Genomic DNA, 25,946 nt, shown 5'->3' with positions numbered 1-25,946 from the left:
ATTGATTAAGAGAAATATTCATAGAGCTTGATGTTACATTTTGGAAAAAACCTGAGGCCAAAACATTAATCCTGCTTAGTGCAACATCCTTACCCAAACTTAAGTTTCTCGAAGGCACATACAGTATCAAATTGAACGTGATTGTTCAGTCAAGAGAACACATTTTGCCTTAAAGTCATCCCAGTGGCATTTTTAAAAAAAGTTTTTGTATATTTTGCTACATAATTTGTCCTCACATGTTCATTGTCAATGTGATCCTTGTGTGCAGCCTGTACATCTTTCAGAGTAACCTCCCAACCCTGACAGTCTGTTGTTTTTACTTTAAAAGTTCATGCACTTTCTTATATTTTAGTGTTCTCTAAAATTAGCGGTAATTGACTGAATAAAGCAGTCAGAAAACAGAACATAGGTATTTAAAAGCATCTGTGCTAGGAACAGACGCAGAACCACTGTATTGTCAACAATAAGAAACACACTGATGCATCACAAAATGGTAGATTTTATTGATTGTGCCTAGACTAAAGACATTTCATTCTCTCTCTCTCTCTCTCCCACTGATTCTCCTTGTTTCTCTCTCCCTCCTGAGCTCTCCTGCTGCTTCTTTTTCTGACATTTCCCACTAACATCTCCTGCCTCTGTCTCCTTCCATTTCACTCTCACTCTTGTTTCCCCTCTGTCATGTAGCTCTGTGATAGGAGATCACAGCCTAGCTGTAACTGTTAAGAGTCTCGTTGATCCAGGGCATCAGAGAGCAGACTTTGGTGTAAACGCCCGGGTAGTCTGGCAGAGCGCAGCCCTGCCCCCAAGAGACGATACCCTGCAGCTCCCCATTACACACCAAAGGACCACCAGAGTCACCCTGAGCAGGGAGGAGGCACAGGAAGAAAAGGGGATTTTATTCCTTCTATTATCTCATCCCATTAAATGTTTTTACTTCTCCACAGACCACCAAAATTGTATTTCATGTGCTGTGTTATTGTGTGAAAGTACCTGACAAGCATCTTTTCCTCCCTCCAGGTATCCAGCACACACCATGCGGTCAGTGATCTGTCCTGGGTAGGATCCTTCACAGTCCTTATCAGACATGATGGGGACTTTCACACACTGGAGGAGGAATGGGTTGAACACTGCGGATTAGAGTAAGAAAGACAGGTGATGAATAGTAATATACTTTTTAAAAAGAATCTTAATTTGGGCCATTTTTACCTTCACTGATAGGACAGCTGGAGAGGGACATGAAATAGTAGACAGGGTGGACAGGGACAGGTGGACAGGGTTGAGGGCGACATGCATGGTTGAAGCTTCATTAAGGACTTGGGCCTCTGTGGGCTTCCTGCTAAACTCACTGAACCAAACCCTAACCCTGCCCCAGTAATATTAATATTTTCACCAAAATGGTCTGTGCATAATCAACATAAAACATCAGACTTAAAGGTGACATATCATGCAAAATTGACTTTTTAATGGTTCTTTACCTGAAATATGTGTCTCTGGCATGTCTACAAACCCCCCGAGAATGAAAAAAATCCATTCTGCCCCTGTTTTGATTTCTACACCTTTCTGTAAATGTTTGTGAAACGAGCCGTTTCAGACTTCCGTGTTTTTGTTACGTAACAACAATATCCGGTCTGTCACGGAGTCAGAGCTCGGAGCTTGTTCAGCCCATAGACTGTATAAAATAATACTGAATCCCTCCCCCGTTTTTCATTACCTGCACAAATGTGTGGTAACAAGGAGCTTAGGAGGGAGGCATGCTAGTTGTAGGCTGTCTTAATAAACACAAAGGTCGGTTTTACTCCCCACGTCTGCAGATTTGAAGATATAGTGGATGATTTTTATTTGTCATGGATAAGTGCTAGCGCTAGTTAGCATAGCCACATAGCTATATGTTCATAGCTGTAGCTGTAGCTGTAGCTGTGTACCAAGACACACGTCGACATACTGACAAATAAAACAACAAGAAACACTAAATCTGTGACCAATCCTTCATAAAAGGTCCTGCTGCCTTTCTGGCAGAGGTCGGTTTTACTCCCCACGTCTACAGATTTGAAGATCTAGTGGATGATTTTTATTTATCATGGATAAGTGCTAGCGCTAGTTAGCATAGCCACATAGCTACATGTTCGTAGCTGTGTACCAAGACACACGTCTACATACTGATAAATAAAACAACAAGAAACACTAAATCTATGACCAATGGTTCAGAAAGGTCCTGCTACAGGCGCCTCTCCGTCAGGATCAGATTCAGAGGGTTGAAGTAACGCGATCTCTGAGCAGCCGTGTATATTCAGCCAACATGTAAACATTAGATCAACGTGCTGGAGAGCCGAGGCACATCCACTTCCGGAGGGGGCGTGGTCAGAGGGAAAACAGAGTGTTCTGATGAGGAATGAAGAAGAGGACTTTTCAGGCATGCCAAAATCTGATTTCAAAGTGTTTTTTTGAGCATAAACTTTAAAGACATGTTTTGGGGACCTCTTAGACCAATATATATTGATGAAAAAAGCGTGGTATGTCCCCTTTAAGGGGCTATTCGCACAATGAAAACTGGCTAGTTGGCACCAGAATAACTTGTCAGGTAAACAAATGATTCATATTTTTATTACTGTGTGAAATGTTGCTCATATGTTTTGTCTAAGATGCAGCGTAACCACCTGCAATTAGCCGGGGCTGTGCATGGCTCCAGTTAATGGCTACTGCCTTGATACCATATGTGCTACCAGGATGTAAACACGCTCAGATGACTTATTGAGCATGGTGTGGTTTGGCAAGATTTCTGATCTATAAATGAAGATAACACGGGTTGTGTTGGCATAGAGAACTACTCAACTTGAGCAATGTGTAACCAGCACAGGCATGTGGATGTTCACCACCGAAGGCTGGTGATGCTAGCTAGCTAACATTAGCCACACTTTATGAAGCAACAATAAAAACATAGAAAAAAAATCTGTGAAAAACAGAGTTTAAAATCAAATTATGGAAAATAAGCTAATGCTACCTGACTAGGCTAAAGCCAGAAACATCTACCAACGTGGGTCCTAAACAAGTAAATTGAGATTCTTACCTTACTCTTAGCACGCACTACCCATCACAACAATAGTCTACATATAGTCACAACACCACTGATAAAACTGATTTAAATTATTCAGTTTCGCTACATCTAAAGTTTAATATTTGTCTCAATGATCTCCCTTGTTACACTAGTCTTGTGCCAGGTTCATCACAGCTAAAAGTTAGCTATCTACTTTTGTTGTCTTAAGTGAAACCACCTGAAATACCTGTTGTTTTTTTATTTTGACAGTTGCACTCCACAACTCCTAAATGTGTGTGCACACAAAAATATATTTGGAATTTAACTTAACTCAAAATTAGCTTATGCTATACTGGCTTAGCTAAAGCTGGCAAAATCTGGTAGCATGAGTCATTAATCGTAGTCTCTTACCTCACTACCCATCCACACATTCTTTGACTTGCTACATCAGTGATGTAAAAATGATGTATTTGGTTCCTCTTAGCTTTGCCTGAAGTTTGGTACTTGTCTGTTTGAAACTTGTCCCTTGTTTTCTTTGGATTTAAAGCATAGACTGTATATATAATGGACAGCGTCGCTCCGCCTTTTTCCAATTGTACGGTTTTGAAGCCAAAATATCCCGTTCCAGAAAGCTGACATCTTGTACATTTTCTGCAGCCAGAGTCAGTGCAGTAGGGAATTTGTGTGTTTAAACGGTAACAGGCTCGGCCCTACAGCGTAGCGTCCCGAGGTCCTACGGAGTTTCTCTCTACGGCAGCTGTCAATCAAAGCAAACCCGGATGTAAAACCCTGTTTTTTAACCTCTAATAACTAACGAAAAATGAACTTTTCAGAAAAAAGAGGCCTTGAACACAAAACAGTCAAATAACTACATATCACCACAGCATACGGGTGTGAGAAACATTCATACGACGTGTATTTTAAAAAAAAAGTTTGACAGCAGCCCCATTCAAATGAATAAAGGAGACAGAGTTTTTGACTTATAATGCAGCCAGCCACTAGGGGGAGCAGTTTTTGTGGCAGCCTCACTTGGAGTCGAGCGAGATGATGTCCATTTTAAATACATTCTATGATTTAAAGCAGGTTCATGATTGTCAGCTAAAAGTTAGTTATCAGCTAACCATCAGAAATCATTAAATTCATTCACAACATCTCAATACATTCTGGTTAATACTTGGTAGATAATAGACTGAACAAAAGTCACAGCCTTTGACTTTGTGACTTCAAATCTATGGAGAGCTATGAGTTCAGTAATTTTTGCTATGCTCCTCCATGAGATCTTCACAAAACAGTGAAACAACAAGGTTAAAACAAAATAATAAAGATTGCTTTATTAGCTGTTTTATTGAATTTAGGGGTTTATCATGATGTGTCTTACCTTGATCGGAGTAGATGTTTCCCCATCCGGATACAGTGCACATGTCTCCAGCTGAGGGGCAGGCTGTGGGCAGGGCAATGGGCTTGACATACTGGTTAATGGTGACACCGTGGGACAGCTTCATCAGCATAATGTCATAGTCCAGGGTCTGGTAGTCATAGCTCTGATGCCAGTAGATTGCATCGACAGTCACATACTGCTCTGTGCCTTCATCCATCCAGATGTGGTGATCACCCAAGACGATCATCTGTGAGTAGGGGCTAACATGAGGACGAAAGAATGAAATAATCACATATATTTTTTAGAAATGTATTTCAAAGTTCATACAGACATTTTAACGCATTAATATAGTACAAACTTCTGCCAGCAGTGGGCAGCAGAGATGATCCACTGGTCGTTGATGAGGGAGCCGCCACAGTAGTGGTAGCCGATGTTGAGAGACACCTGCCAGGGTTGAGCATGTCTTGCACACTCATATCCACCCACAATCTTGTCATCTGCAGGGGCTGCAGCTGTGGGGAAGAGAGGATACAACATTTTACACATCAAATGAAAGTTGATTTTTCACCTTGTAAAACTGGTACATGATGCAGATTTGCTTTACCTGCAGCACCCAACAGTGCGAGAACAATCAGGCCAATCATCTTGAGGTTGACTCAAGCCCTCCTACAACTTGACTGGATGTGAGCTATCAATTACACTCTGCATTTATACCTAACTCCTCTGTGTCACTCTATACCCCACCTCCCCCCCACAACTCCAATCCTCCACCCACCTTTCAAATCCTTGTCCAATCCTACCAGCCCAGTCCCTGTCCTGAAAAACAACCTTATCTTCTAAAGTGCCATGTTCATGTTTTAAAGTTAATCAGTGAACGATATTTTTGGCCTTGGAGAATGTTGTGTGTATTCTGTTGATGGATCAACTGGTAGACTTTCTGCTCCAATCATCCAAATAAATACCTTTTTTAAGGGTGACCACCCGGATGACACATGAGGTAACCATATTTTTTGCAGACATTGCAGTTTGTGTAAACATACAGTTTTGTGGTAACATATTGATAAATTAAAACAGTAAATAATGATTTAAACTTGCTCATTAGGGTGCTAAAACTACTGACTACCACCTGACAGAGAAAATGAAAAACAGGTCTCAGCAGGTTGTTTGTTTTCTGCTTCGAGAGCACAGATGATTTCATTCTCACCTGTCTTGGCTGTCTTTCAAGGGCATCCAAAAGCAGAGCCTTAAAACTGCACTTTTGTTTATTTTTTCCCTTAATGGAAACCATGATTCACTAAATGTCTCCCGATAAAGTCTCTCACTTGAAAGCAAGACCCCATCATAAATTGGCCCAATTTTCAAAGTGGGTTATATAATATTTTTCCCGAGTCACTCATGAAGGAAACATAAACTGGTGTTGAATATGGGCAGACCTTGGTCCACGTTTGTAAATAAGGTGCACAGGTGACATAACCACAGGGGATGTGCCAGACGGAGCCAGAAGTGGGCAAACATAAAAATACGAGCGCGATAAGAAAGTATATTTGGGTTGACACCTCATGCCAAGAGGGAAAAACAGAGTGTGAGGACACAGATGGGGTCAACAGGAGCAGACTGGAGAGGAGGGGGGACTGGGCTGAGCACAGTGGGGCTGCAGGGATATAAATATGAGCCGGGGAGTGTCCAGGTGTCTTCTGATCATTCACCTGACACGATGAGACTGCTGGCTCTGCTGCTGATGGTGGGAGCTGCTGGTAAAGACAGAAATAAACACTGACTCACATACACTTACATAGGACACACACCTAGCTACATATGTGAACTGTAATGAGATAAACAAGGAAAGCGGGGTGAAATCTTTCTCTTTCTGCATTCATTTAATTGTTGTTTTATTGTGTGTGTTCAGCGGCAGTTCCTCGCGAAGATGGCAAGATCATTGGCGGACAGGAGTGTGAACCCCACTCACGTCCCTACATGGCCTCCCTTAACTATGGTTACCACTTCTGTGGTGGGGTGCTCATCAACGAACAGTGGGTGCTCTCTGTTGCCCACTGCTGGTACAAGTAAGTATGCACTGAGTCAGAATGCTTTGAAATATTCTGTATTCATTATCCTCTCCTGTTGCTGTGTTCCATTTTACCCCCGACATGTCTGGATTATTTGTATGCATTAGACTTCCCTCAGAGATGAAAATAAATACATACAAATTCAGCAGTTGCAAGACTAAAGTTCTGAATAATGTGTGGAGGACTTGTATCTAGGTCTAGAGGCTGTGCAGACTTTGAAAAAGAGGAAAAGAAGGAGAGCAATGCTTGAAAATAAACATACTGAGAACTTGTTCACCTTCAAAGTACATTTCACTTCCTTTCTCAGTCCCTACGCCATGCAGATCATGCTGGGAGATCATGACCTGCGAACCTCTGAGGGCACAGAGCAGCTCATGAAGACTGACACCATCATCTGGCATCCTAGGTGAGAGAAAAAAATGATCCAACCTGTGTGAGAATACCTTTACATGTCTCATGTTATATTCATTTATACATTTAGCACAATGGAAAAACAGCAGAGTTTTTCTTTTTACATGTATCTGTTCTGTGTGCAGTTATGACTACCAGACTCTGGACTACGACATGATGCTGATCAAGCTCTTCCACCCAGTGAAAGTGACCGATGCAGTCGCACCCATTTCACTGCCCACTGGATGCCCCATGGGGGGACTCCCCTGCTCCGTGTCTGGCTGGGGAAACACAGCCACTGGGGAAGATGGTGGGTTGAAACCAGTATTTTAATGTTATTGTTGCTTTAAAGGCATTCACTTCACATATGACTTGTTGAGGATGGGCAGGGAGGAGAACGTGGTGGCAGCATGTTATAATGCCTGCCTCAGTGTTTTATTCCTAGGCTTCCACTAGGGGGGTCGTCAAGACTAGAGATGATATGAAAAATTGACCTAGTCTCAGTGACATCACTTACATGTTCCTGAAGAGGGGTTTTAAAGCCCAACAATAGTGGTCGACATACTGAAATTCTACCAGAATAGAGGAGTGAGCTACTCAGATCAAAACCTTTATTTGCTACAGACTGAAAACAGGTTTCATTTTCATGCAAAAATTGTCATTTTAACTTTGGCTTTTGGAGTCAGCCTCTTGTCCACACTCAAGGGACTGGGTTTTTTTGCACTTCTGCATTGACTTCACTTCTCAACATCAGAGGATGCTGCTTTGTCAAAACAGGCAAAGTACAATGGCCTTATAAGGGTTAGGTCTTATTTGTGAAAATGATGATTTGAAAAAAAAAAAACATCAGGTTTGTGGTTTCTATGCGACAGTGAGATCAAGCATGCACACTTCCCTGTTTTGGGTAGAGGTTATGACATCAACTTTCATGCATGAAAAGGTGCAAAAGCCAATTTTGCACGTGTGACTGTGCGCTAAAACTGCTAAAGCTTACATTTTCGTTTTAAATTTTCCAAACAGTGAACCAACACAAAGCTATCCTAACACTAGATGTCATCTTTAGTCGTAGTTAAATCCTGTAGCAGACCCACTATGTCCGATCCAAACTGTTTTCACTAAGGTAGTAAATATGTCAGTCCTTGGCTGCAAAGTCTCCCACAATACACTCTCTACTGCAGTCAAAGAAACTGCTAAAACTACTGGAAAAATTTAACAATCTGTGTGACTTGTTTTGTAGGTTTTAAAATACACATTTTCAGTTTCAGCAAGAACATTTGGGCTTGGGGGTGACAAGGGGTGACTCCACAGACAGGCTGGAGGAAAAACAAATGATAAAAGTAGACATCAACGTAGCTGAGGAGGACAACCAGCCTCACCCTGTAAAATGATTTTTCTGCACGTTATAGATTTCTCATATGTTTTCAATCTCTTCTCTGGCTGGTACAGTGAACATGCCCACCCATCTGCAGTGTTTGGATGTGCCCGTGGTGGATGATGAGGACTGTGAGAACGCCTATCCTAATATGATCACGCGCAGGATGTTCTGTGCTGGATACATGGAAGGAGGCAGAGACGCATGCAATGTGAGTTTTAGCAGTAAATGTTCCCACAGACAAATTAAACTCAGCACTCTCTGTGTGTTGAAGAATGAATCACTGTCTACCTGCTCACACTTCCTCCTCCCTCTGTGTTTGTCAGGGGGACTCTGGCAGCCCTCTGGTGTGTATTGGAGAGGTCCACGGCCTGGTGTCCTGGGGTCAGGGATGTGCTCTGCCTAACTACCCTGGAGTCTATGTCAAAGTGTGTGAGTTCTTGTACTGGATTGAAGACGTCCTGGAAGCCAACTCCTAAAGAAATGCCCCAATGCTCGGTTGATTATTTCCTCTCTATCCTCCACCACTAATTCTCTTTAAGGGTCCTGACTTTCATTTTGTGTCTCTCTCTCTCTCTCTGGTGTCTCCTGTGAAGTGTTTTTAACACACATGTACCAGAATGATAAAAACAAAATAAACATGCTTGGTAGACATTCACTTTTCATTTGTTTGTGCACATTTTCCCCAAAAGAAGAAATTAAACTACACAGAGGCTTGAGCATGTGTCACTTCTGAGTTTATTGGTTTGATTTGATTACTTCTTGAGACTGTTTGAGCTAAACAGAGGCCTTTATTTACTCCTATAACTTGTTTATAAAAACAAACATTATGGCATGGTTTAAATTGACGAGGTAGCATATTTCTATTGATTTAACACAAATTAAAATAATTGTATCTACATTTGTTTATATAGTGACATTTTCAACTATCAACCCTCCTCTTCAATGTTGTTATACTCATGAGGCTCAGACAATGCTTTAATGATAAAAAAGACTGAGTGACACTATATTTAGGAATCAGTACTGAACCTACTGTGGTGATAATGGCAGTGTGATTATTGAACAGGAGGAGGCCTAACTAAGAAACCTTCCTGACAGTCTCACCCATTCATCCCAGCATACAAGGCTGCTTTCTAAATGACACTAAAAACAGTTTTTACATTCTTTGAGGACGGATTTGTGGACGTGTCACTTCAATTACAGAGTCTGTAGATTGCAGGGGTTGTGTTTCGATCAAGAAGACATTGTTCTGGCCATCTCTCCCAAACTACATTTGTCTTTTCTGGCTCCGGCTCTCCGTTCCTCTTTCTCTCTATGTCTTTGTCTCTGTTTGACAGGGCTGGAGGGTCCGAGCCATGCTACTGCACCTACACACAAACAGAATAGAAGTCATACTACAACTCATGATGAGTAAATGACATATTCCTTAAATATAAATGTTCCATCAACCCTACCTATGTTTGATTTTTATCAGAGATAAATCAATTTTAGAGAGGCACAAATTAATTCTGTCATGAGACAAGAATTATATTTCGACGGACTAAAACATTTTGAGAAGTGTTTTAACTGAAGTAAACCTGTTCATTGTTCACTGTCTGTGAGAAGGCAGTGAACAATCGTGACCATAACGTAGTAAAATCTATCAAACTAAGATTAAATGGACTTTTGTCACAGCAAACATCATTACGTGTCAACGATGTCATGTAGTATTTTTTTAATTTGTTTTTGATATTAGAACATTATTTGGGTGGTGGCTTCAAATAAGCTCTCAGTGTTTTCTGCCTCTTCCTGCACATTATACTATTCATCTTTGCTATTTTTTGTATGTATTTTCTTTGAATTGTGCAATAAATATAGACATAAACATAACAATATTTCAAATGCTCTGTCACAGCTATCTGGACGCTACTATCACTGCATCTTTAGTTCCACTTCAGCTTTTTGAAAACGTGTCCAAATGGGGTTGTGGAATATAATTCAGAACATGATGATCATGATTAAAGCACTAACTTACCGGCACTTTCATTTGGAGAAGAAGAAAGCTTTGCTTCAGTGAGGAATTCAGCACTGTTAAAATCAGAGAACAAAATAAAACACTGCTGAATCAGCTGCATTGCAAATACTTGCATTGCTGTGTGATCTTTTTATTTACAGTCTATGTGCGGGACCCCTCCCCATGAAACCTTAAGAGACAGAAGGATACATCACGTTTGATATCCTCCATGGTGTACTAAAAACATAATAACTGATAATCTTTTCTCAAGAATATAAACAGTACAAGTAACTGTCCAAGGAGACTTTAAACAAAGGGACATTAGGTAGAGCACTTAGAGGCATACTAGGCTTTTTAGCTACAACAGCACTGCCCTTACTGCTCTGCTTTAAATTCTCTGAGTGTCTCACCTGTTAGGTCTTGTGTGCTTTTTGTGCCTTCTACTTGCTTCATTTCCACTGGGATTCTGCTGAAGAGAGAAAAACAAGGCACTAAGAATGTGCAGACACTAGGCTTAAGTAGGTGATATTCCTCAAAGTTACGTGTCTGTGAGGATTTAAAAAAAGGACACCAACAATATGAAGAAAGCTTAGGTGTCAGCAGGAACTCACCGAATGAGAGTGGGAGCTTTTTGACTGCATCTTAGATTCACCTGTCTGTGATTGGCTGGGGGGAGATGGACAGCGTGGGATAGTGCTGTTTTTAGGGGGCAGTGGTGGAGCAGCGACACTGGCCACACTGGAGACACTGGAGACACTGGAGCTGGGAAACTGATAATCCAAACTGGAGAACTGTTGAAAGAAATGTAGTTGCTTCACTGGCATATACAGTAAAGGAGAGAACTGATGCATGAAATTATAGATGGAATTCAAGTGAAATCCTTGAATGAAGAAATGTCTGTCAGCATTTTGATTAATTGTTCAGGGACCATGAATGTCTTCTCACTCACCTTCCTCAGGGCAGCCATCTCCTTGACCATCAGTTCAATGTCCTCATGGTCAGCCTCCTCTGCATCATCCTCATCCTCATCCTCCCAATGGCCGCTGCTTGGAAGGAAGGGCTCAACGAGGATGGATTCTGTTCCCCTGATGTCGCAGCGGCAGTACGGGCAGGTGTGGCCAGCTGACTTCTGCTGGATGGTTATTGATGTCAGGTACCAGGGAGAGTGACAGAAACACATTTTAAATGTGAAGATAAGTTGTTGTGAGTAAACCTTTTCTTCAAAATAAAAAGTCACACGTTTTGAAGGCTGAAAATGTAAAGTCAGTATTACTGTTTGTGTTTTTCCACAAGTGGAACTGCAGAAAGATGGAGGTGATGCATGTGTTTCCCCCCTTATGACTCTTAACATGCATTTTCTGTTGATCCCTGTGACCATAGAGCCTATTTGCAGATGCACTCTGGCCATCCTTCTGACATCCACCTGCAGTATGATGAACTACTATTTTCTACACTACTCGCCCACACTGCTTTGAAAATCATGAAAAAAACCTGTAATATACAGTAAGCTGATGCATCCTGTAATCTGATACTGAGCTGCACAAATGTGGTTGTCTTCACCTCTGCAGACATTACAAGCCTCGTTTTTTTTTACCCGTTCCATTGTCTTGTAGTGTAAACTTGATGAGGAAGTCTGGTTGACCACAATCTAGACTAACTTACAACTTTTCCATTGTGGTCTGACGTCCACAAAGCATATGTAATTTTCTTTTTCCTGTCTGCCTCTGTCTGTTTTTCCTTTCACTCTCACACGCACTTTTTTTCAAAGTGAATGTGTCTGATGCAGTTGCAGGAGGATGTGAGCCCAGGCTTGAACAGGAAGTCTTCAGCCAAATGTCAGGACTTTCTTGTTCTGCACCTTTTTATAGATTTAAACCTCTTGAATAGATGAGAGGCTACGTGTTGGGTTGGGTCAGGCAGGAGGCTTTAATTTAGCAGCAACAGTTTTCGTTTTGATGCGATGTTTTCAATAAAACTCTCACTTAATGAGGACTTGGATTTCTGAAACCTTACTGCAGGAGAATGTAGGACAAACACAAGAGACAAAAGCAGTTGCAAGGCAATAGCTAATTAAGCTAATAAAAAATACACAATTCAGTAAAGGTCATAGTGTGTGCGGGTTCTGTTATAGGATGAAACATACAAGTATCAGTCTCGTGCTTTGTTAAACACACAAAATATTTTTGACAACCCCAAACCACATAAATAAGCGCCGCTGCTACATTGAGATGAAACTATGACCATAAACCAAACCATGGAGTTGATTTTCTTGACGTAAATCTAGTACAGTACAGTCAACCCAGTTTCATTCCACTGAACACTCAGCAACTGTTACGGTAACACTCTGTCTTGGTTCAGTGCATCTGTAAAGGGACACGGAAGCTGTAGATTTGCATATTTGCTACAGTGAGTATGCAGATGAGGCTTCGTACCTGCCAGCCTATTAGGCAGGGTTTGCACAGGAGATGTCCACAGGGCTGGATACGTGTGTCCTTATCCCTCTCTGCACAGATCTTGCACAGCTGGAAGGTGCTGCCGATCTCACAGTAAAGCTCGTACTGCTCCTGTTTGGAGAAAAGGACACCTCAGTCAGAATATGATTTATGTTTGGTCCTGGTGTCTACCTTAAGGATGCAGTTGGCAGTTGTATAAATTGATAAAGAGGAACAAAGTGCAGCGTCTTACTTCTGAAACTTTCACTTTGCCCTTCTGGGCCGGCTCGCTCAAGCTCGTCAGGTCGGGGTTCACATCACGACCATCTGGGTACAAGTAGCTGCAGGCAGAGACACACACACACGGCACTTAGAGTAAAGACACGAACAGAAGGGAGAGTTAGCTAGTGACCTGTGTGTGTGTGCGTGTGTGTGTGTGTGTGTGTGTGTGTGTGTGTGTGTGTGTGTGTGTGTGTGTGTCTCCTCACCAGCCTTCCTTGAAGCCCTGGATGAGTGCCTGGTACAGAGGTGTATTCTGTGGGATGGTCTGGATGATGTTACCTTCATTGGTCACATGGCCAATAGCCCACTGGCCCATTCTTGTACAGCTCAGACGAAAAATGTAGCTGGAAGAAAAGTATCCTCGTAATTCATTCATATTTATCCTTGCTTGTTGTTTTTATTTATCTTATCGAGTTCTTTTATTTATTGTGTTTTTTATCTGTCTGTAAAGCGACCTTGAGTGCTCTGAAAGGTGCTTCTAAATAAAATGTATTATTATTATTATTATTATTATTATTCAAGAGATATTTAAAATTAAAGATATCTTTACATTTATGTTTACAGAAAAATCACCTTGAATTCTGTTGTTTGAGTATTAATGAGTCTGCTGTTGCTTAGGTTATTCTGTTCTTTCTTTTTTTGTGCAGTTAATTCCAATAAATTCCTCACATTCTCAAAACAGCTTACATTTTTTTCACTGTGTACTGACTGAATGATCATTCAATGCTTCCTCTAAATAATTTCTTGATAATGATTTGAAATAACCAGGAGAAATATTTTAAATTCTCTCATTCTTGTGTTTGATGGCTTATGAAAAATATGCCAACAACTCAGAACGGACAGAAAAGATACTTAAAATGATTAAAACGTAATAGCACTCTCATTTTCATAATTTCATAAGGAATGCACTTATTGTTATTGAAGCGGTGGTTTCATGTTGCTTCAAGAGCCTTATTTCTTACAGGTGAATTGCCAGATTCAATGTAACTCATGTACTCAACATCCTCTACAGTACTATTTTGAGTTTTGAGATATGTGCACGGCTATTTCTAGGAAGTGAATCAGTCAGTTTGTTGCTGTGCTTGTCCTTACCTCCCTGGCCGTTGCAGGTAGTGTTGCAGACGAGCTACGACCTGGTCATAGGTGAGGAAGGCCATGTAGCCCGGATGAGTCACGGCTAGCTGGTTCCAGTTCCTAATGAGTGACCTCCAGGGCTAAAACGACAGAAGACTAGGGTTGTGACCTGATGTTCAGCATGTTTGTACTTTAAAGGGATAGTTCAACATATACAGGGGATCATTTTATTTGCTGTCTTTCCAAGAGTTGCAGAGAAAAAAAATGCTCTTTTATGTCTGATTGTTATATATGAAGCTAGAGCCATGATCCAGCTGGCTCAGCATGGCACAAATACACCATTGTGGCTCACCCAAAAAACACGCCTTATCTCTTTTGTTGATCAGTGTTACAAAAGCTGAGTGGTAAACAACAGGTTGTGGTTTTTGTCTCATTATGTGCTTCACTACTTCTAAGCTTGGTGAAGTGACTTCCTGAGGTCTTGATATCACTGAGAGGGAGATCTTAGAAAGTCACTGTGCCACGCCAAGAGGTAGTCTGACTCCTTGAAAACATAGTTTATTGCCACCTTTCACACTTTATGAGTTTTTTTCTCTCTTTGGACAGAGCTAAACCAGCTGTTTCCATATGTTTCCAGTCTTTATGCTAACTAAGTGCTAAGTGCTCACAGACAGTATTTAATATTTAATGTAATGTAAGAAAAGTATTCACCTCCTTTTCTTACTTTATGCAGTAACAACTAGGCACCAAAAAGTAAAGCTAATCCTTTAAGTGCTTTAGTGTTTGATCAAAAACATCCTCTTACCTGAAACAGTCTAGTGAAGATGTCAAACTCAAACACAGAGATGTGATCATTACAGGTGAGATCGATCGTTGATTTCAGCGCCATGGACTCCATACCCTCCTCAAATGCATGTGCACCCTGCAGCTTCTCTTTAAAGCTGTTCCACTGCACTATACACCTGACAGGAAAAATGATTTTGGAAATACACACATAACAAAGGTATTGAAAGAAAAAACGTTTTAAACAATGTGGAATATTCTCTCTTTGTGATGAATTCCCCTCACTGACTTGTTGCCAAATGAATTCCTCCAAAACTCCTCAGCTTCGGTCTTGGTCACTCTGTAGGCGTCACCCTGAAACCCGCCCCCTGGAAACATGGTCTTTAGCTCCCAGAGGATGTGACTGAACAGCAGAGATAGTTTGGTCAAGTTCCGTCTGAGAATGGAAAACACAGAGAAGACTTCAGTTGTTGTTGCAAAAATAGAAGTATCTATACTGCTTTCACGTGTAAGTGTCTTCTGGTCCTGCAGTTTGAACATTAAACCAAAATACACAAGTTGATGAGTGATGACAGTGTGCGCACACATGCAAATAAACAAAGAACAGAAATAAACAAAAACAGATACGCCTGTTAACCCCCCTCCAACCCAGCCTGTTATGCTATTCTTTAAGCCATGGTGTCACAGACCTGGAACATTTTTCTGCATAAAAACACAGCCGTACATCGTTACTTGTGAAATTTTGTGTCACAGGTTTATACAGTGTAATTTCATAAAAAGACCCCTAGCTTACAGCGAAGACGCAAGCCTACACTGGGAGTCACGCAACGGGTGTGAAATCCTGGGTGTCAAACTACGCAGACGTGCTCTGCAAAGACAGCTGCAGCACAGACTCAAAGTTGGCTGTTAATAAATTGTGAAATGTGGAGGAGAGATAAAAGTAAAGATACAGTTTCACAACCACCTTGTTTGAGGAACAATTCATTTAACTATTGCACACCAGATGCTTTGCTGTAGTGTGTATAAGTGTAAACATGCATTGATGAAGCACTGTTGACACTTTCCATAAACACACACAAACACACACCAGGTAGTCCAGCTAGCAAACAGGATGCTGTCTTCTGCATGCTGTCTGTAAAACCACAAAATGTTCCAGTGGCCAGTGTCTCACTTCAGACCAGTCTTTACTAGTTGGCTTTGTATTCTCTTTCTAAACCTCCTCCCATATTTACAGTAGGCCTACATAATAAAAAAAGCAACCATTCTCTCATTAAAGCTGCATTTTGTCTATGATGGTAAATCACTCATGTGGAGTTATCACGAACAATATAAATGCTCGACTGCATCAAACATGTTTCATTTTACATTAATAGAGTAAACCTACATAATAAACACAGCAATAAATGTGTATTTCAGATTATAGAAATAGAGAATGGTCATATTTAAACATATATAACTTTGCCAGCACAAATGAATCTCTCTACATTAAAACAAGTGTGAGGATTTTTACTTTGAATTCTCAGGGCTCTGAGCGAGAAGCTACCAGCATTGCGCAAGTAAGGCTCTGAAATCAGAAAACTTCTCAATCTGTCCTCAATATCGCTGAGATCCGATATCTGTGTTTTTTTTTTCTAGGGAGACGGCCGTTGAATTTCAAGCAAAATTAGCAACCAACCAACCAATTTCCTACGAGGTGTATTACTTTGCAAAATTATGTGGAACTTTTTTTTACAAGTTATTGTGTAAGCCGTATCTTGACAAATAAGTGTGTTTCTCAATTTGTTTCAGCCCGTCTATCCAGCTGAATATCTAACAGTATGCATATTTGCATGTATTACTTGTGTTCCTGTCAGTGAAGGTCAAAGGTATCAGCGTTTCACAGACAAAAATCTTACAGCCCCCGATTCTGTCTCTGTCAGATCTCAGTTCCTTTTATCGCCACTTACAGAAATGAGAACTTTTTTCTAGATCATTAAACAGTACATTTTATTAGACACAGACAAATACTTGCGGTCTACTTGCAAATTCTGTGAGATAAAAAGCAGTAGAGGAGATTATAAAACCACAAAAAAAGATATCTTTGCTATATTTGACTCAATATCTAAGCCATATTACGAAAAGCATCATGTGAATTTGCCGCATGACTGCCCATGTAGACCTGGCTGTGGTGAGAGGGACATCTGTTAACTCATTTTTGCAGAAGAACCTTAAATATCACACAATACAAGTTTAAATAGTGCTCTGATTTTTTAAAAACGCTAAAATCTTTGATATCTGCAATTATATGCATACAACAAATATATTTTTTACTGCAGACATTGTGACAATAGAAAAAGCACGATAAAACAGAGTAGGATTTTGTTTTTCTGATATCAAATAATGCAACAATATTGCAAAAGAATGCAAATCTCATAACATGAAGCTTAAAAATCATCAAATTAGCCAAATTTCCTAGGTTTAAAATACAATTAGCTAAATTGGTGATATCCATACATAACCAACATCCATTTTGGTTGATTAATAATAATAATAATAATAATAATAATAAATATGGTTAACTAGACAGCTAATAGGTTAGCTTGATAGCTAGATGGTAGATATGATGCTGAGAGAGGTATAGTTACCAAAATGGCTCAATAAATAGTTATATATCTGGCTAAATCCATATATTTGATAGATAGATAGCAAGATAGATTACTTACTGTATAGAAAACTTCTTTGATAGATTTTATAGGTGGTCAGCTAGCTAGATTTATAGTTTGATAGAAAGGTTGTTTGATGGTTAGCTAGCTAGATTTATAATTTGACAGAAAGGTTGTTTGATGGTTAGCTAGCTAGATTTATAGTTTGATAGAAAGGTTGTTTGATGGTTAGCTAGCTAGATTTATAGTTTGATAGAAAGGTTGTTTGATGGTTAGCTAGCTAGATTTATAGTTTGATAGAAAGGTTGTTTGATGGTTAGCTAGCTAGATGTATAGTTTGATAGAAAGGTTGTTTGATGGTTAGCTAGCTAGATTTATAGTTTGACAGAAAGGTTGTTTGATGGTTAGCTAGCTAGATTTATAATTTGATAGAAAGGTTGTGTGATGTTTACTAGCTTGATAGTGTGCTTCATTCGTAGATTTAACTGATAAAATATCTAGGTAGCTAGCTGTAGACAAACATTTAATATGTAGTAGTTTTATATATATATATATATAAATAAATAAATAAATATATATATATATATATATATATATATATATATATATATATATATATATATGTTTCTACAAACAACATGTGTTCATCCAGAATGTTGGATACTAAAAGCTTAACTCTTAAATGAAGACTCTGAAATGCTGCGTGTTGCTGCCTTTTATGACAGTGCAGTTTTACTTTCAGCCATTTCCTGCATATTTAAACCATCCAGCACATTGAAGGATTTTGGGATACATTTGCAAAAATAAAGATTAGTTGCATTCTTATCAATATCTGAATCCAAGCCATACACGACATAGGGGATACAGTTAAAATAAGGTAAAGTATATTAGTGGATCCCTTGTGGAAACACATGTTTAAATACATGGGGAAAATGTTCAAAGCTAGACTTTCTTTCTCCCAAGCTGCTCACATTTGGAGGTTGTAATTGCTTTGCCAAGTTCTCCAACATTAGCATCACAAAGATGCAAGTTTGGCCCCTTTTCCAGCTTCGTCATTAGTAGTCCCGACAGAAGCAGTGGATGGAACCCAAACTGCAAATAAAACAGTCACTCTTTTTAGCTTTTCCAAAATATCCACTCCAGCCGAACAGCCAACTCACAGAAAAAGTGTTTTTTCTCCCTATGGCAGACTATGAAATCCACACAGTTCTAACTAATGGTGACCAGTGAAGCTAAAACTATTCTTCACCATCTACAGAGGAGTATCAAAAGGAAAGTTGATTTAATTCAACCTTTAAGAGGGGGTCAAGCCTTTTTCTCAACTGTCACGCAGTAAGTTATGACTCATAAAATATAGCAGACTATTTCTGGACTCTTGTGCTTTTTGAAGAGTTTGAGCTGAGTAATGCCCTTTTCCCATGGTACTGGATAAAGATTCAGGGATGTGTGGGCTTTTTTAGACCCCAGGCAGAGGGTTGTTTGTCTTATACAGAAGGTCAGGTCACTGAGTGTAATTTGTCTGGAGAAAGATCAATATTTGAGATAATCATCTGGTTGCACTGGAAATAAAATAACTACCAAAATTTTAGCCCATCCTCAATGTTTGGTCACAAATGTACGCTGAACGATATTGTATACGTGCCATTTGCGACAACATCGTTTACCATCAAAAAGTCCTCATGCTTTTTTCATAAGATCAGATCTCGTCAAACACTTCTTTAGATTAAAAAAACAACATGATATAACAACGAATGATAATTTTGATGAAACTGAGACACTTAGCAAAATCTTGTTTTTTATAAATGTATAAAGAGTAGCGTCTTGAAAAGAAAAAATAAGCTGTTTCAATAAAAAAAAAAAAAAATGTTTATGCAGGGTGGCGGGGGAGATATGCGCCCCAAAAATATGAGGCACATATCTCAAAACCCCTCGTATCTAAAAGTGCAAAAATATCTGTAATAAGACATAATGTAATTCATATTTAAATACATTCATATAAAATGTTTTCAATCATGAATCAGAATGTTAATATCAAAGAAATGTCCAAAATAAAGTATGGAGATAAAAGCCCATCACTAGTTTAAACTGCCTTGGGCTATGTCTATTTTTTCACTTCCCAATTTTCAAAAAGATATTTGAATACTTGCAATTTCTCTCACACATTTTGGCATTTTTGGTCAGGTAAAAGACTAAAAAGATTTAATGTGGGTGAGTTTTTCTTTCAACTGACATAACTGATTCACAGTTTTTTTTTTATTTGCGCTTAAAAATTAGAAAAAAATTAGTAATTTTAGAATAGCCATGGGGCAAAGGATGTCATGAATAAATGAAGGAAAATGTGAGGGATTTATATAAACATCTTTAAGTGGTGTGTGTTGTATTTTGGCATAAAAGACTTCTAGAAAAGATTCCAAAAGTGTTTTGAATATCTTTGAAGACATTTTAAAATCCACACTGTTTCACTGACCGATGTTTCTCTTGTGTGTGGTTGTAAGTATCAGCCCTCTTACCTGTAGCTGGACGTCTCCTCGAATATCTTGTCCCGTCCTTCTTTAAACAGCAGCACGGCCCTGTCCGTCTTATCCAGCAGGTTTCTGACATGGACTCTGAGGTACTTGGCCTCGTCTCCCCGGGGAACCAGGCCACCTGCTGCCTTGGGGCCTCTGTAAGGTTCCCAAACCTGCACAAGCAACTTCGATGTTTCAGATACCAGATCAGGCAGGTATGGTGGACTGTTCTTCAGGCTGAGCCGGGGATTGGTGCACAGCTCGTGGAGTTTCTCCAGCCTTTTCAGGGCCTTGTCCACCAGCCGACGGTCTCCACTGGTAGGGGGTTGGGAGCTGGATCTCGGGTTCTTGGAGGCTCCTGAACCTGCTGTCGCCATCATTACTATGTTGTGTGTTCAATATTGATGTGAAACAAAAGTACCCTTAAATGTGAGGCTATTTGCATGCGTAGGGGAGGGACAATAAATAATAGCGGTGGTCCTTCTGTTACCTAGAGATGTGAAAGCTCAGTTTTTGTATGTGTAAATGTTTATGAGCAAAATAAGGAGGAGCTATTGATATGAGATCAAGTTTTTGAATCTTCATGCTGGTCTTTGTGGTCCTTGAAGTGATTTTTGTGAGTTCCCTGCTTACTTTGAAAAGCACACATCCTAGCCTTGTAATACAGCATCCACTCTTGATCCATATCAATCCTTCAGCATCCCATTATCCAACCAATGGCAGTAAGTTTGACCACAGCATCGTTAAACATGCACTCAGATGAGCATTTCTTCCCTTAATAGCCAATCTGGTCCACCTGTTGCCTCTCTTCCTGTCAGATCGTCAAAATAAAAGAAAAAACAACACAATGTCCATTTTACTAAACACATAAAACAAGATTTCTTACACAGCAGCAGTTAAACACAAAAGATGAGTGAACTAAAAGCAAAGTAAATGAGTGTCTAAGACTGACTCAACCTTTAAAACGATTGCCTCCCAAGTCCCTTCACCTAAGCACTTTCGGTCTTTCTTGCCCTCTATTTAGCACAACACTCTGCTTACCAAATTTTATGTTGTAGGTACAATCATTTAAAACTCCCAGAGTCAACTGAGCTGAGACATCTACTCACGGCACAGCAAAAACTTGATCTCTGTTAATGGCTGAAATGTTGTTGTCTCGTCTTTAAGTCTCTGTCTTAATGTCATCTTCTCTCGCTCCCTCTCTCTGTTTCTTCTCAGTGCACCCTTTGATTGGTTTCCTGGTTGCAGCCAGCTAAACAGGTTGGTTTTCTCTGCTCTATTGCTCAGGCAGAGAAAGAGAGAGAGAGAGCGAGCGTGAGATAGAGAGAGGGAGGGAGGAAGACAGAGAGGTGTGGACTAGAAACTCAACATTGACTCAGAAATGGTGCAGGAAACCAGAGCAAGAACTCATATAGTATCCAGACAGTAAGACTACTTACTTACACACAGGTGTGATGTTGGTGCATAGGTCAATTGGGATATAAAATAACCTTTATTATCTTTACCAGAATGGCAGCAGGGACAATGTTTAATATGCAGTTAAATCAATGTAATCTGCAATTTGCGAGAATATCTGGAGCAAAGTTGGTTGGACTATCTGAGGTGCTTGTAAAAAGCCTTATAGAAACCTTTGATGATTCATTTAATTTCCCTGTAGCGCCATCATCAGGACAAAATTTAAACATCTGATATCTTGTCGTCTGTGGTGAAATATCCATTTTGCAGTTGTGAAATGTAGAACAAGTGGCATGCTTCACTATAGAAGCTTTGATATTCAGTTTATTTTGAGACATAAAGTAGACAACAGCAAATCCTCACAGAGGCTGGAACCAGTTAATGTCTGCATTTTTCAAATGAATGAATGAAACAATCAATCTGTATCAAAGTTGTTCATGTAGCAGATTAATCTTTTTTGATGACTGATGCGCATTATAAGCATTATTCATTATTTTAGTGAGGAAATAAGACAGGTCAAGTCCAATCTCTGTAGCTGCAGAGTAGTAGCAGAGGTTACTTGAGGGCGCTGTAATAAAGAGCAGGTTTAAACGGTATAACAACTTATGGTTAGGCCCAATTTTAAATTTTTTAGTGTTTCTTTTGTGAACAAGCCTTTTTTCTATTTGAATAGATATTAATGCATTGTTTTAGAGGTTTTGTTTTCCTCCACTGCTTATACTAATTGTATTTTTTATTAGGTTTTAGTTGGGCACTTTGGCATGCTTCAGTAGGCCTGTATAAAATACTGCTTATCCTTGCCAATTGTACAAACATAACACAGTTTAGTTTCCCCACTTCTAAGTAGGTTAAGGTGTTTTCTTATTACAAAAAACTTTGAGGGAGAAACTTGTGCTGTCATGAATATCTCTAAAACGTCTCTATGTTCAAAATAGTATTTCTCCCTCGCACTTCCTTTCTCTGTGTATTAGTTTTGGCTAGCGGCTATCTAGGATTGTTCTTACCTGAAGCAAGAATGTCTGTCTGCCCTGCTTGTATTACAGTTTTTCTCAGTCTCTTTGGTACATTTCTCAGATCAGAATTGAAATTCTCAAAAACTACTTGTTCAATCTTCACATCATTGCATCACTTGTGCACATAAAAAAAGCAGTTCCTCATTTCTTTGAACAAGTTGCAAATGCTTTGGTACATCCATGCAAATGATCATGTACAATGCTCTGCTGTTTCCTACATTATCAAGTGCTTATTTCATGTTGATCAAAATGTATTATAATGGGTCTCTGTTGAATAGTCTCACCCTCCACAACATTTAGGCATTAGTTCATCGCAGAAGTCTTCCCATGCAAAATGGCTGAACATGTCTTCAGAATATGTCAGTCATATTTCTGTACATTTCCATTAGACTTTTTTTCTAAACTGTCCTGAATTGGTAAATTGCTCCCAGGTGAACCTTGACTTTCTCTAACAAGGGAAATGTGTGAAGCATTAGATCAACCAATGATCAACCAGTTTTCTGACATAGCTCAAAGGTGCATCTCATGAACCATCAACTGGCAAGTGTATATATAGCCAGAGCACAACACAATGTTACAATTGGACTGGGTCAACAGCCAGATGGAAGAAGAGGAAGAGGAGTGAGGCTGCGTGGTGGAGGAATTAGGAGGCAACAAATTAATGTACTAACAGTAAAAGCGTAAATGTGAATCTTGTCCAGTCTCTTGCAATCAATCTCCCACATACACTAAGGCAGGGGTTCCCAAACTTTTCAGCCCACGACCCCCAAAATATAGGTGCCAAAGACTTGCGACCCCCACTGTCCCTCAAAGTGATTTAATGTGGCTTAATTTAGCTGGTCTGCAGTAAATGACCCTACCTATATGAGCTTGTGGCTGTGTTTCCTATGCCGTTATGAAGTAACCTACTGCTACTGATGCTTTTGATAATTAACTGTTCACTAACCCTAAACTTAGGAGTCATCTGACAAAAAGAAAGGCAGAAAACTCATTACATTTTCTATTTTCAAGGTTTTATTTCAAGGTTAGCTACTATTTTTGTTGATATTATTTTTACTATAATGGGTAAAATGTACTATTTTTAGATAACTTGCCTAACTTACAATTTACAATAACTGTCTTCAAAACTTTAGCCATAGTTTACATCAGAACGTCCCTCCAGAGTACACTGTTATATTGACAACATGACTAAGCAATTTGACTGTCTTATCCTATTTTTAGATAACTTAAAAAAAAAAACATTCTGGAAGATACCTCATGACCCCCTATTTGTGTCTCGCGACCCCCCAGGGGGTCTTGACCCCCACTTTGGGAACCCCTGCACTAAGGTGTACTTACAATTTACAATAAGATAAGATAAGATAAGATAGATATTACTTTATTGATACATCAGAACGTCCCTACAGAGTACACTGTTATATTGACAACATGACTAAATAATTTGACTGTCTTATCCTATTTTTAGATATTGTAAAATAAAAATAAAAAACACTCTGGAAGACATCTCATGACCCCCTATTTGTGTCTCGCGACCCCTCAGGGGGTCTTAACCGGTCTTGACCCCCACTTTGGGAACCCCTGCACTAAGGTGTAACTTACAGCTTACAATTTACAATAACTGTCATCAAAACTTTAGCCATAGTTTACGTCAGAACGTCAAACGTCAGAATATTTTTTACAGTCTATGGTCAGAACGTCCCTCCAGAGTTCAGTTATATTGACAGCATGACTCAGCAATTTGACTGTATTATCCGTACACAATGTCACAAGGACTTGTCACTCTGATGGCACTGACATATTCATAGACACAGATATTTAATTTTGAGAGTTGAACTAAGGATTTTGAGCAAGATACTGGCTTTTGCAGGTAATCCATGGTGTTTTGCTATTTGTAAACATTGTTTTGAGAAATGCACTTACTTACTGTTTAGCAAATGTCGAGGATGATTCGAGAAATGTACTAAAGTGACTGAGAAACACTGTAACTTGCAGGTATCTGTCATGGACCTTAAGTCGGGTATGACTTTTTTTAGCGCCATCATCAGGCCAAAATTGCCCAATGTTTGTTTTGTGACAAATTACTTTCCAAACGGATGTCATCATTTCAGTCACACTTATCAGCTAGTTAGCATCGGTTAGCATGCTAATCTTCGAAACTACAGTGAAACTGAACCTAAACCTAGGCTAACCTGTTATGTGAGCATGTTAGCATGCCGACTGTGGAAGAAGCACAAGTTTGCTTACAACCGTATTGGGCCGCTAGCATATAGTCCCTGACACAAGTCTTGTCTAGGGTTGCCAACTTTCTCACTGCTAAATAAGGGACAGGTGCACGGTGCCATGGTGGTGTGCGCATGATGTGTGAGTTCAGCATATTCTGATTCAACTGGAAATGCAGAAAGTGTGCATATTCCCTTTAATCCTTACTGTATCATTATGTAACCTCATATGAATAAACCTCAAAGAAACCACAATTTATCTCTATTTACATAAAAAAAACTGGCAAATTGAAATTTAAATGCAAAAGAGGAGTATGACTCACCAAATGTACTTTTTCCATGGATACTATTTGCTGCTCTTGACTGACTCAAGCAGTCTTTTGTCCTTTTGCACAGCCAGAGAGAAGTCCTTACATGACAAGTCACAGTTTACAGATATTTGAAGTTCATTTTTGATCAGCTCTGTGCTGCATCTGTTTCTTGAGTCTGACCATTTAATGGCCATCAGAGAGAAAATCCTCTCCCCTCTTTTTTTTGCTGGTGTGATTGACACATGATCCACTGTGGTTTTATCTGATCTGGGATCTGTAGAGTGCAGTCTGCTGTAATTACAAGGATTCAAGGATTCAAGGTTTTTCTATTGTCATACCAACACAAGTTGTCAGATGATATGGGACGAAATTTTGTTTCTCAGGTCCTGTATAAGCCACAAAGAACACACAATTAAAGGAAGACATTAGTAATAAATATAAAAATATATAAATACAATATAAATATTGTGCATGGACTGATTGAGTTATTTATGTCATAGTGCAATTGAATGTGCAAATGTGCAATGTGCAAGTTTTGAGGTAGTCCGTTTTATTGTACTGTTTATGTCAGAGTCTGTATGGCTGTGAGCAGCCGAGACTACAGAGCACCACCAGAGTTCAGCAGTCTTAGTTACGGCCTCAGGAAATAAGCTGTTCCTCATTCTGGTGGTTCCGGTTAACAAGAGTTAATAGTTAATATACGGGACAATTGAGGTCCTGTATGAAACAAACCAATTTAGCCCAATATACGGGATGTCCCGGCTAATATGGGACAGCTGGCAACCCTAGCTCTTGTCACTTATCCAAGTTGTAGGAACAACAATTAAGAACTTTATTTGTAGTTGATCAACTGGAATCAGAAATGGCTCATGAAAGGCAAAGCCCTCAAAATTATTTTGATTTGATGTGGAGGCTGGAGTATGAGAAGGAGCATCATCCTGCTGCAGAGTTTGCCCTCTTCTGAGGTTTGGAATGTAATGGGCAGCAAGAATTTCTTG

The 25,946-nt window shown here is 39.6% G+C and overlaps 4 protein-coding genes across 12 annotated transcripts in view; 2 read left to right on the top strand and 2 right to left on the bottom strand.

Moving 5' to 3' along the window:
- Positions 1 to 523: 523 nt before the first annotated feature.
- On the bottom strand, positions 524 to 5,123 carry LOC117823455 (anionic trypsin-1-like). The gene is made up of 5 exons (XM_034698663.1): positions 5,014 to 5,123; positions 4,768 to 4,921; positions 4,410 to 4,669; positions 991 to 1,127; positions 524 to 859 (listed from the first exon to the last, which is right to left on the bottom strand). The coding sequence occupies exons 1-5, from the start codon at positions 5,051 to 5,053 to the stop codon at positions 707 to 709; spliced, it is 744 nt and encodes a 247-aa protein (XP_034554554.1). The 5' UTR covers positions 5,054 to 5,123; the 3' UTR covers positions 524 to 706.
- An 865-nt stretch (positions 5,124 to 5,988) lies between these two features.
- On the top strand, positions 5,989 to 8,956 carry LOC117823454 (trypsin-like). Its single transcript, XM_034698662.1, has 6 exons — positions 5,989 to 6,163; positions 6,316 to 6,472; positions 6,783 to 6,881; positions 7,012 to 7,175; positions 8,312 to 8,448; positions 8,564 to 8,956. The coding sequence occupies exons 1-6, from the start codon at positions 6,004 to 6,006 to the stop codon at positions 8,714 to 8,716; spliced, it is 870 nt and encodes a 289-aa protein (XP_034554553.1). The 5' UTR covers positions 5,989 to 6,003; the 3' UTR covers positions 8,717 to 8,956.
- On the bottom strand, positions 8,957 to 25,011 carry cblc (Cbl proto-oncogene C, E3 ubiquitin protein ligase). 9 transcript variants are annotated; one of them, XM_034698655.1, is made up of 13 exons: positions 24,961 to 25,011; positions 19,954 to 20,761; positions 15,091 to 15,237; positions 14,824 to 14,980; positions 14,037 to 14,158; positions 13,151 to 13,288; positions 12,916 to 13,003; positions 12,663 to 12,794; positions 11,180 to 11,362; positions 10,842 to 11,021; positions 10,641 to 10,699; positions 10,252 to 10,304; positions 8,957 to 9,604 (listed from the first exon to the last, which is right to left on the bottom strand). In XM_034698655.1, the coding sequence occupies exons 2-13, from the start codon at positions 20,328 to 20,330 to the stop codon at positions 9,471 to 9,473; spliced, it is 1,770 nt and encodes a 589-aa protein (XP_034554546.1). In that variant the 5' UTR covers positions 20,331 to 20,761; positions 24,961 to 25,011; the 3' UTR covers positions 8,957 to 9,470. The 9 variants fall into 9 exon arrangements, 7 of the variants coding, with proteins under 7 accessions (XP_034554546.1, XP_034554545.1, XP_034554549.1 ...); XM_034698654.1 differs by lacking the exon at positions 24,961 to 25,011 and adding an exon at positions 24,343 to 24,474; XM_034698658.1 differs by lacking the exon at positions 24,961 to 25,011 and adding an exon at positions 20,992 to 21,220 and having other exon boundaries at positions 10,641 to 10,696.
- bcl3 (BCL3 transcription coactivator) overlaps positions 24,035 to 25,946 on the top strand; it is a 23,778-nt gene continuing 21,866 nt past the window's right edge. Inside the window, exon 1 of the mRNA XM_034698661.1 lies at positions 24,035 to 24,285. The gene's annotated coding sequence lies outside the window, so the exon portion shown is untranslated. The remainder of the gene's footprint in view (positions 24,286 to 25,946) is intronic.

The sequence above is a fragment of the Notolabrus celidotus genome, chromosome 12 (assembly GCF_009762535.1).
Source record: "Notolabrus celidotus isolate fNotCel1 chromosome 12, fNotCel1.pri, whole genome shotgun sequence".
NCBI lineage: Eukaryota > Metazoa > Chordata > Actinopteri > Labriformes > Labridae > Notolabrus > Notolabrus celidotus.
The sequence above is the reverse complement of the archived record's forward strand: the minus strand, read 5'-3'. Positions and strand labels throughout refer to the sequence as shown.

Excerpts from the sequence above, each read along its gene's own strand:
- LOC117823455 (XM_034698663.1), bottom strand. The coding sequence starts at position 5,053 with ATGATTGGCCTGATTGTTCTCGCACTGTTGGGTGCTGCAG. Across the intron at positions 4,922-5,013 it reads CGCACTGTTGGGTGCTGCAG|CTGCAGCCCCTGCAGATGAC; the intron begins GTAAAGCAAATC and ends TCTTCCCCACAG. Across the intron at positions 4,670-4,767 it reads GCTGCCCACTGCTGGCAGAA|CCCCTACTCACAGATGATCG; the intron begins GTTTGTACTATA and ends TCCTCATGTTAG.
- cblc (XM_034698655.1), bottom strand. The coding sequence starts at position 20,330 with ATGATGGCGACAGCAGGTTCAGGAGCCTCCAAGAACCCGAGATCCAGC. Across the intron at positions 13,004-13,150 it reads CAGGGCTTCAAGGAAGGCTG|CTACTTGTACCCAGATGGTC; the intron begins GTGAGGAGACAC and ends CTCTGCCTGCAG. Across the intron at positions 11,363-12,662 it reads CCTGCCTAATAGGCTGGCAG|CAGAAGTCAGCTGGCCACAC; the intron begins GTACGAAGCCTC and ends ATAACCATCCAG.
- LOC117823454 (XM_034698662.1), top strand. The coding sequence starts at position 6,004 with ATGGGGTCAACAGGAGCAGACTGGAGAGGAGGGGGGACTGGGCTGAGC. Across the intron at positions 6,164-6,315 it reads GCTGATGGTGGGAGCTGCTG|CGGCAGTTCCTCGCGAAGAT; the intron begins GTAAAGACAGAA and ends GTGTGTGTTCAG. Across the intron at positions 6,882-7,011 it reads ACCATCATCTGGCATCCTAG|TTATGACTACCAGACTCTGG; the intron begins GTGAGAGAAAAA and ends TTCTGTGTGCAG.